At 40.2% G+C, this 11,641-nt stretch overlaps 1 protein-coding gene across 1 annotated transcript; it reads left to right on the forward strand.

The window, feature by feature from the left end:
- Positions 1-9,908: 9,908 nt before the first annotated feature.
- On the forward strand, positions 9,909-11,035 carry LOC110272993 (uncharacterized). The gene is made up of 3 exons (XM_021125809.1): positions 9,909-10,097; positions 10,211-10,556; positions 10,803-11,035. The coding sequence occupies exons 1-3, from the start codon at positions 9,909-9,911 to the stop codon at positions 11,033-11,035; spliced, it is 768 nt and encodes a 255-aa protein (XP_020981468.1).
- Positions 11,036-11,641: the final 606 nt, after the last annotated feature.

Below are 11,641 nucleotides of genomic sequence, written 5' to 3' on the forward strand. Positions count from 1 at the left end.
AAATGGTTGCAAATAACCAATTCATGTACACTTCTGAAAGAAATCCTGTGAACCATGGGACTAGTCAGAAGAAAGGAGTTTTTGAGATTGACACTCTGAATGCCATTTTGGCTCAGAATAAAATATTGACCCAACAAGTCAATATGATTTCTCAAAGTCTGTCTGGAATGCAAAATGCACCAAGCAGTACTAAGGAGGCTTCATCTGAGGAAGAAGCTTATGATCCTGAGAACCCTTCAATGGAAGAGGTGAATTACATGGGAGAACCCTATGGAAACACCTATAATCCTTCATGGAGAAATCATCCAAATCTTTCATTGAAGGATCAACAGAGACCTCAACAAGGTTTCAACAATAATAATGGTGGAAGAAACAAGTTTAGCAATAGCAAGCCTTTTCCATCATCTTCTCAGCAACAGACAGAGAGTTCTAAGCAGAATAACTCTGACTTAGCAACCATGGTCTCTGACCTAATCAAAACCACTCAGAGTTTCATGACTGAAACTAGGTCTTCCATTAGAAACTTGGAAGGACAAGTGGGTCAGCTGAGCAAGAAAATTACTGAACTCCCTCCTAGTACTCTCCCAAGCAATACAGAAGAAAATCCAAAAGAAGAGTGCAAGGCCATCAACATGGCAGAATTTTGGGAGGAAGAAGAGGCAGTGAACGCCACTGAAGAAGACCTCAATGGACGTCCACTGGCCTCCAATGAGTTCCCCAATAAGGAACCATGGGAATCTGAGGCTCAAAATGAGTATTAATGCAAGATATCACTTGTTCTTCTATTCAATTCCACTTGTTCTTGTTCCAAGATATCACTTGTTCTTCAACTTGATGAATGTGATGATCCGTGACACTCATCATCATTCTCACCTATGAACGTGTGCCTGACAACCACCTCCATGGATAGCCGTGCCGTGACAGGGTGCGTTGAACATTTTCACTGAGAGGATGGGAGGTAGCCACTGACAACGGTGAAACCCTTGCTTAAGCTTGCCATGGAAAGGAGTAGGAAGGATTGGATGAAGACAGTAGGAAAGCAGAGAGACGGAAGGGACCAGCATCTTCATACTCTTATCTGAAATTCCTACCAATGAATTACATAAGTATCTCTATCTTTATCTTTATGTTATATGCGTTTATCACCATACCCATTTGAGTTTGCCTGACTAAGATTTACAAGGTGACCATAGCTTGCTTCATACCAACAATCTCTGTGGGATCGACCCTTACTCGCGTAAGGTTTATTACTTGGACGACCGAGTACACTTGCTGGTTAGTTGTGCGAAGTTGTAATGATCACAATTTCGTCCACCAGTCTTCAACCACTTCTTCCTCTTCAACAATTACGGCTTTCTCCACTTCTTCTAGTACAAAATTCCATTCCTTGTTTTCCACCGGAGTCTCTAATCTTTCTCTCATGCTCCGTTCTTCATTAGATTCTCCACTTGAGGCCATGGGAGTTCCTTGAGTGTCCAAACGTTGGGAAGCTAATTGACTTACTACCTTGGTTAAGGCAACTACAAATTCTAGTGTCCTCCTTTGAGTTTCACATTGCTCATGAAGTAGTGAAGCGAGAGAAGCATCTATTGGGGTTTGGGATGGATAGGAGGGTTCATTGGTTGCGAGAAAGGGCTCATAGTAGGAAGGTGGTTTATCTTGATAAGGTTATGGAGATGGTGTATATTGAGGTGGTTATTTCTCGGAGTAATTGTGGTTGAATTGGAGTGGTTCTATGTATGGTTCATATGGTTCATATGGTGGTTGGTATGGTGAGTAAGGATTAGGATCATATGAAGGTATTTGGTGGTATTAGGCTTGTGAGTATGGTTGAGGGCTATGTTGTGGTAGAGGTTCATAGGCATATGGTAGAGGTTGTTAATAATCACAAGGAGGTCCACCATAGTCATCGGATGGGTATGCATCTTGGAATGACTCTTGCTCATAGTGCATTGGAAAGGGTTGTTGCCCTGAAGATTGATCATATGCTTAAGGCTCCTCCCACCTTTGATTGTTCCATCCTTGATGCATGTTCTCATTGTAATTCCCATTTTCTACAACATAATTAGAACCAAATTCATAGCCAAAGTGGTGAGAATTCATAATAGCAATAGAAAATAAAACCAAAAGCTAACAAAAATAAGCAAACAAAGTCCTAAAACTAACAAAACTAACAAAGAAGCAAAAGGCGAACATATTCACAATATATACAATAACCAATAATAAGGCACACATTTGCAATTCCCTAGCAACGGCGCAAAAAACTTAACGGAGGATAAATATCGGTAAAGAATTTCTCAATAAAATCGCGTTGCAAGTATAGTTCTAAACTGACATACAATCCTCGGTCAACGTTTAATTTGTTTGTCACAAACCAATAAAAATAACTGAAGTATTTAAACCTCGGGTTGTCTCTCAAAAGAATTGCAGGGAAGTGTACTTATTATTGGTTACAGGAAAAGTACTTTTGGGTTTTGGGTTTGATAAATAGGAAATGTAAGTAACAAGAAAGTAAAACTAACAACTAAGAAAAGTCCTAGCCAGGGTTGAGAATTGGAATTCCTATCCTTATTATCATCGTCAATTTTGATGGTAAATGTAAATTGCCTTCACTTAGTTAACCTCTAACCAATGAAGGAAAGTCAAGTGCATACAATCAACTTGAGTTCACAAGTCCTAGTCAAATCATAGTGAATGACTAGATTTAGTGAAGTTCAAGTTAACCGGCAATCTTCAATTACCAATCAACAAGAGATTTCGATAATTCAAGAGTCTCCGAATCACCAACCCAAGCCAAGAACACCAAAATCTATTTTAAATCCAACCAAGCATTTCATCAAACACTTGAAAGGCACAAAATAAAAACATAGAAAATACCTCAACTGTTTTAAAAGAAAATAGGAATCAACAAGGAGTCATGAATAAGAAAGCAACAAGGTAAAGGAAATAACATATAAAACTAAGAAAGCAAAGAGGTAATAAAAAGAAATTGAAAGAGGAACTTGGATCAAGATAAGAAGTAGAATCTAAACCTAGATGAAACTGAAAATAAAATAAGAAATTCTAAACCTAGAGAGAGGAGAGAGCCTCTCTCTCTAAAATTCTACATCTATCTAAAAACTAAAGTGTGCATGAATGAATCGAATGATGCCTTCCTCCTTCACTTCCCAGCCTATAATCTGCATACTGGGATCGAAATTGGGCCAGAAATCTGCTCTGAAATCACCCCCAGCATTTTTACTTTATTGCAGCACCTGACGCTCGTTACTCATACGCATCATCCACGTGCACGCATCGCTTGAACTCTACACTGGCCACGCATACGCGTCAGTAGATGACAGTCCTGGTCACGCGCACGCTGATAGAGGATTTTATGTCGGTAAAGAATTTCACAAAAATAGTTACGTTACAAGTATAGTTCTAAACCAACAATGAATCCTCAAATCAAATTCTAATATGGTTGTCACTAGTTCAACCCCACAGGTCTTTCTCCCTAAGAATTATAATGAAGTGCTTTATTATTGGCTATGAAGGAATGTTTTGGGGTTTTTAGAATAAGGAACAAGAAATGTAAATAGCAAATGAAATAAGCTAACAACTAAGAAAGCTCTTGGCAAGGGATGAGAACTAGAAGTCCTATCCTCATTATCATCGTCAATTATGACAAGAATTGTCCATTGCTCCCACTTAGTTAACCTCTAACTATGAAGGAAAGTCATGTGGATACAATCAACTTGAGTCCACAAGTCCTAGTCAAATCATAAGAAAGACTAGTGATGCCAGGGCATCTTGGCCAGTTTCACTGACCTTTTCTTTACTATTTTAGGGTAGTTTCATGCATTTTCTTAGTAAATAAGCAAGTTTTGGATAAAAATACACTTACATCTTGATTTAAGTAAACATTTTGAACTTTACATGATTTCATGAGAATTACACAGGAATTGAACGATAAAATGGATAATGCATGATCTCATTACTTGGAACAGAGCTTTGATGCACTTTATTTGCTTGATTTCAGGACAAAGGAAGCAAGGAAGAGCCACGTTAGCAGCCACATTAATCTAATTAATGTGACCACTAACGTGGAATGGGAATAAGCTTGCAGCGTTAATAGAAAAAGTGATCGCCAATAACGCCTTCGAAGCCATGATATACCACGTTAGTTGCCACGTTAATTACATTAACGTGGTAGCTAACGTGGAGAAAAAGGCGAGCTCCAATGTTAGTGGTAAAAGTGAATACCATTAACGTTCCAAAAGGGCACACTTAGCCACGTTAAGAGTCACGTTAATCCAATTAATGTGAACTCTAACGTGAGAGGAGAAAGCAATCACCAACGTTAGTGACACTCACCTTTGTCACTAACGTTGTACTAAGCCAATATTGCCCACGTTAGTGGTCACGTTAAGACCACTAACGTAAAGGGTAACGTGGAGCGAGGAATGATAGGCCAACGTTAGTGACACTCACCTTTGTCACTAACGTTGGAGATGGCAATCACCACCACGTTAGTGGTCACGTTAATGCAATTAACGTGAGGCACTAACGTGGGAAGAAGGGGCGTTTGAAGCGTTAGTGACAAAGTTAAGTGTCACTAACGCTCTCGAAGCTTGGGCATGCCCACGTTAAGGGCCACGTTAGTTACACTAACGTGGGGAAAAGAAGCAAAGAGCAACGTTATTGATAAAGGTGAATGCCAATAACGTTTGCAAAGGACTAATAGGCAACGTTAGTGGTCACGTTAGTGCCACTAGCATTGAAGTTAACGTGGATCAACTTGGTTTGGAGCGTTAGTGAAAAAGGTTATCATCACTAACATTTTCGAACCCACATTTTCACTTAACGTTAACACCACTAACGTCCTAACTAACATCCACCCATGCCTGACTCACACTTTTTCTGCAAGCAAAGCTGAGCCCACTGAAGATTGTAACTGCTTCAACTCAAGATCAAAGGCCCATATCCAAGACTTGAAGAGCTGACTAGAAGATCATGAAGAGTAGTATATATAGGAGTAGTTTTGAACTAGAAAGGAGCTTGGCATTTTGGAGAACTACACTCTGTATATTTACTTTTCCTGCAATTTCTAGTTTATTTTAGAATGTACTATTCTCTATCATCTTCCATTTCCAGAGCTATGAACAGCTAAACCCCTTTACATTGGGTTAGGGAGCTCTGTTGTAGTTTGATGGATCAATTATAGTTTTCATTCTTCTTCTTATTTCTTTACTCTTGATTTACTTGAAAGCTTTCGATCTTAAATCAATTAGTTAGTTTTCTTGGAAAAAAAACTTTCCATAATTGGATATCCTCTGAGCCTTGGAAAAGGGATGAGGAGATCATGCTAGAAATGCTTTCTCATGTTGGACCAAATTGGGGTTTGGACGGATATAGTGACATATAATCCTCCCAACACTTTGATTTGGAAATACATGTGGTATAATCAGTGACCATACTTCATCTCTTCCCATGAGTAATTAAATCAAGGAATTGAGCAATTAGGTTGCCAAGGAATTGGGATCCAATCATCTAAGATTACAAAGAAGATCAATGAATGCATTGATTTAGGAAGGGATGAGAATGAACTTGATCCGGAGAATGCAACATCTCCTAAGCCCAATGAATCCCCCATTTATGATCTTACCCATTCTCTTTACTTTCTGCCATTTATTTTTTTGTTCATCTCACTAAATCCCCATTTAAGATTTTGCAATTTACTTTCTGCAATTTACTTTCCCGCCATTTAATTTTCTGCAATTCTCAACTCAATTTCTGCTTAGCTCAACTAGAACATTCCTCTAATTAAAGTTGCTTGAGCAATCAATCTCTGTGGGATTCGACCTCACTCTATTGTGAGTTTTTACTTGACAACAATTCGGTATACTTGCCTAAAGGAAATTTGTTGAGAGACAAGTTTCCGTGCATCAAGTTTATGGCGCCGTTGCCAGGGATTGATTTTGTATCGACAATGACTAAGTTGGAAGATCACTAGATTGAGCATTTTTCTTTTGCTTGTTTATTTTATCTAGTCATTTATTTTCATTTTCAGTTACTTTCTTCCTCTCTCCCATCTCCCCTCTTTGTTTTCTTTTTTTTTTTGTTGTTATTTACAATTTTGTTCACTAATCCACTAACTATTTGATAATTTGCACCATTCACACTAACAGCCACTCTAACAAGAATAATTTCTTCATTTTCTTTCTTGCTGTGTGCTTTGTTAGTTGTATGACAGGGAGAAGAAGCGCAGCTTCAACTTTCTTTGATTCTAAACCTGAGAGGACCTTCCTTAGAAAAAGAAGGGAAGCAAGAGGGAAAAGAGTTGTTGGTGCTGAGGAAGAGGAGGAGTACTTTGAAACAAACATGGAGGAGAACCTAGAAAACAACCATGAAGGAGAAGCTCACAACCATGCCAGAGAAGGCCCTGTGAATCATGATGGGCCAGAAAGAAGGGTTCTAGGCTCATACATCAATCCAAAACCAGGAAATTGCAGAAGTAGCATTTAAAAGCCAACCATACATGCCAACAACTTTGAATTAAAACCCCAGCTTATCACCCTTGTTTAGAACAACTGTTCATTCAGAGGAAGCGCCCAAGAGGACCCCAATCAACATCTAACCACCTTCCTAAGAATATGTTACACTGTGAAGTCTAATGGTGTTCATCCTGATGCCTATAGACTGCTTTTGTTCCCCTTTTCACTCAGGGACAAAGTATCTAAATGGCTGGAATCTTTCCTGAAGGATAGTTTAACAAATTGGGAAGATGTAGTGAACAAATTCTTGGCGAGATTCTACCCTCCTCAAAGAATCAATAGGTTGAGAGCTGAGGTACAAACCTTCAGGCAACAAGATGGTAACTCTCTATGAGGCATGGAAGATGTTTAAGGACTTAACAAGAAGGTACCCACATACATGTTCAATGAATGGGTTCAACTGCACATTTTCTACGAAGGTATTTCTTACGAATCAAAGAAGGCCATAGACCATTCATCAAGGGGGTCTCTAAACAAGAAGAAAACCATTGAAGAAGTTATAGATGTCATTGAGACTGTAGCTGAGAATGACTACTTCTATGCTTCTGAAAGGAGCAACACTCGAGGAATGATGGAGCTGAACCATATGGATGCACTACTGGCTCAAAATAAGATAATCACCAAGCAGTTAGCTGATCTTAACAAGAAGATGGAACAGAACCAAGTTGCAGTAGTTACCACTTCATCACCAGTTCAAGGAGTGAATACAGGAGAAGAAGGTGACTGGGAACAAGCCAACTATGTTGGGAACTCACACAGGCAGACCCATGATCCATACTCCAAAACTTATAATTCTGGTTGGAAGAATCACCCTAATTTTGGGTGGGGAAATCAACAAGACCAAGGCCAAGACCAGAGACGCCACAACCACAATCCCAATAACAATGCAACCTACTAACACTCAACACAGAGACCATACCAACACCCACCTAACCACCCTTCTCAACATCCATATCAAAACCAACATGACCACTCTCAACCCTCCAACCTTAACCCACCATCACCACCTGAAGATAGACTGTCCAGAATTGAGACCCTGCTTGAAGATATATGTAAGGAAGTTCAATACAGTAAATCATTCCAGGAAAAAGTGCAATCCAACATGCATAATCAAGATGCTACCACCAAGAAACTTAAAACACAAATTGGCTAATTATTCAAGCAAGTCCATAGCCACAACATTCACAGCAACACTAATTTAACCCCAAGGGAGGAGTGTCAGGCTATCACCCTCAGAAGTGGGAAGAAATTGAGGAGACCTCCAAGAAACCACAAGAGAAGAACTCAGGTGAAAAGGAAAAGGGACAAGATGAAGTTCAAGCTTTCACTCCCAATTCACATCAAGAAGGAGAAGTGCTGAAGCCATACTTTCCAAAAGCCCCATACCCTTAGCAATTGAAGAAGAAGGGAGAGGACAGCCAATTCTCAAGATTCTTAGAAATCTTCAAGAAATTACAGATTAACATACCCTTTGCTGAAGCAATAGAGCAAATACTACTCTATGCCAAGTTGATGACCAAGAAGAGATGCTGGAAGAACAACGAGACTGTGGTACTAACCGAAGAATATAGTGCTATCATCCAGCACAAATTATCCCAAAAATTGAAGAATCCTGGGAGCTTCCAAATTCATTGTATCTTAGGAGAAATCATAGTGGAAAAGGCTTTATGTGATTTAGGAGCAAGCATAAATCTGATGTCCTTAGCAATGATGAGGTAAATGAGGATTGAGGAGGGCAAGCCAACAAGAATGGCCCTGCAACTAGCAGACCGATCATTCAAGTTTTCTCACGGAATAGTAGAAGACTTGTTGGTGAAGGTAGGAGACTTTATCTTTCTAGCAGACTTTGTAGTGTTGGATATGGAGGAGGGAGCCAAGGCCTCTATCATCCTGGGAAGGCCATTCTTAGCCACCGCCAGAGCCATCATTGATGTCCAAAAGAGTGAACTTGTCCTTAGACTACATGAGGAGAAAATGATATTCAATGTGTTCAAAGCCATAAGTTACCCACAAGACTCATTGGAAGAATGTATGAGGTTGGATTCAGTGGAGGCTGTAGTGCAAGAGACTTTTGAAGAGGAAGAACTTGAGGGGTTAACAAAAGAAGAGGAATCAGCATCAAGCAAAGAGGCTGCGACAGCTGAAGTTCATGTTCAGGACACATTAGAGGAGAAGGATGAAAGAAAAGAAGAACCCAAACTTGAACTAAAGGCACTGCCGCCCACTCTCAAGTATGCATATTTAGAAGAGAATGAAATCTATCCATTGATCATAAACTCAGCCCTTAGCTAAGAACAAGAGGAGGAATTACTCCAAGTATTGCAAAAGCATAAGGATGCCATTGGATAGACACTTGCTGACTTGAAGGGAATCAGTTCGGCCATATGCATGCATAAGATACTGTTGGAAGATGATGCCAAACCATCCATTCAACCCCAAAGGAGGCTGAATCTAGTCATGAAGGAAGTAGTACAGAAGGAAGTCATGAAGCTGTGGCAGGGAGGAGTAATCTACCCAATTTCGGATAGCCCATGGGTCAGCCCCATCCAAGTGGTCCCCAAGAAAGGAGGAATCACTGTGGCACCCAATGAAAGGAATGAGCTAATCCCTACAAGAACCGTCACATGATGGAGGATGTGTATTGATTACAGAAAACTCAATGAAGCCACAAGAAAAGATTACTTCCCACTTCCCTTCATGGACCAGATGCTGGAAAGACTTGCAGGACACGCATATTATTATTTTCTAGATGGTTATTCAGGATATAACCAAATAGTGGTTGATCCAAGAGACCAGGAGAAAACAACATTTACTTGCCCATATGGGGTGTTTGCCTACAGGCGCACACCATTTGGGCTATGTAATGCACCTGCAACTTTTCAACGCTGCGTGCTTTCTATCTTTTCAGATATGATAGAGAAGTTCATTGAAGTCTTTATGGATGACTTTTCAGTATTCGGAGATTCCTTTCCTAATTGCCTAAATCATCTTGCCTTGGTATTAAAAAGATGTCAGGAGACCAATCTGGTCTTTAATTGGAAAAAATGCCACTTTATGGTGACAGACGGAATAGTTTTTGGCCATAAAGTTTCTAACCAAGGCATTGAGGTAGACAGAGCTAAGGTGGAACTAATTGAAAAATTAGCTCCACCGAGTGATGTCAAGGCAATTAGGAGCTTTTTGGGGCATGCTGGCTTCTACAGAAGATTTATTAAAGATTTTTCAAAGATATCCAAACCCTTAAGCAATCTCCTTGTGTCTGATACACCATTTATCTTTGATGAGAAGTGCATGCTAGCATTTGAAAACTTGAAAAAGAAGCTGTCCTCAGTTCCTATCATCACCCCACCTGATTGGAACTTGCCATTCGAACTGATGTGTGATGATTCTGATTTCACAGTGGGGGCAGTATTTGGACATAGGAAAGATAATTTGGTGCATGTCATATACTATGCCAGCAAGGTCCTCAATGACACTCAACGAAATTATACCACTACTGAAAAGGAGTTGCTGGCAATAGTTTTTGCATTTGACAAATTTAGATCATACCTCATGGGTTCTAAAGTGATTGTTTTCACCGATCACACATCACTTAAATATCTATTTGCCAAACAGGAATCAAAACCAAGACTGATCAGATGGATCTTATTGTTGCAGGAATTCAATATTGAGATTAGAGAAAAAAGGGCGCAGAGAACAAGGTAGCAGATCATCTATCCAGGATCCCTTGTGAGAAAGATGCTACACATGATACAACTGTGAATGAGTTCTTTCCAGATGAGCAGTTAATATTGGTTCACAAGGCACCCTGGTTTGCAGATATTGCCAATTTTAAGGCAACTGGTGACTTGCCTCCTGGAATCAACAAACATCAAAGAAGAAAATTCATCAATGATGCTAAATATTTCATTTGGGATGAGCCATATCTCTTCAAGAAATGCTCAGATGGAATCCTTATGAGGTGCATTTCAAAAGAAGAGGGACGAGAGGTCCTATGGAATTGTCACAGTTCTAGCTCTGGAGGTCATTTTGGAGGAGAAAGAACCGCAACAAAGGTACTGGAATATGGGTTCTTCTGGCCTACTATCTTCAAGGATGCTAAGGAACTGGTGAGGAGCTGCGATGAGTGCCAAAGGGCTGGAAATCTGCCCAAGAAAAATGAGATGCCATAGCAATTCATCTTAGAACTCGAACTGTTCGATGTATAGGGGATCGACTTCATGGGACCATTCCCAACCTCATATTCGAACAAGTATATTTTGGTGGCAGTGGACTATGTATCTAAGTGGGTGGAGGCCGTGGCAACCCCAACAAATGACAACAAGGTGGTCATGAACTTTCTTAAAAAGAATATCTTCAGCAAATTTGGAGTTCCACGAGCCCTCATTAGTGACGGAGGGAGTCATTTTTGCAACAGACCATTAGAGACTCTACTCCTAAGGTATGGGGTGAAGCATAAGGTTGCCACACCTTATCATCCCCAAACAAGTGGGCAAATCTAGATATCCAACAGAGAGTTAAAAAAGATCTTGGAAAAGACTGTGGGGGCATCAAGAAAGGACTGGGCAAAAAAGTTGGATGATGCTCTTTGGGCGTATAGGACAGCCTTCAAAACACCAATTGGGATGTCCCCATATCAACTGGTGTATGGAAAGGCCTGTCACTTACCATTAGAGTTGGAGCACAAAGCCTTTTGGGCTCTCAAGATACTAAACCTCGACAACACTGCTGCTGGTGAAAAAAGGGTCTTGCAGCTGCAAGAACTGGAAGAGTTTAGGTCTCAAGCCTATGAAAACACCAAGATCTATAAGGAAAAAGCAAAAAGGAGACATGATCTCAACCTGGCACCAATAATTTTTGAAGAAGGACAACATGTACTCCTCTACAACTCCAAACTGAGACTTTTCCCTGGAAAGCTCAAATCAAGGTGGTCGAGACCTTTTTTGGTCACAAAAGTCTCACCTTACGGACACATAGAAATCATGGAAGAAAGCTCAAGGAGGACATTCACTGTGAATGGACAAAGACTTAAGCACTACTTGGGCAACATGTGGGAGGGCCCCAAACTGAAGTATAATCTCAACTAAAGAAGCAACCGTCGAGCTAGC

This window comes from Arachis duranensis, chromosome 6, assembly GCF_000817695.3.
Source record: "Arachis duranensis cultivar V14167 chromosome 6, aradu.V14167.gnm2.J7QH, whole genome shotgun sequence".
Lineage (NCBI taxonomy): Eukaryota > Viridiplantae > Streptophyta > Magnoliopsida > Fabales > Fabaceae > Arachis > Arachis duranensis.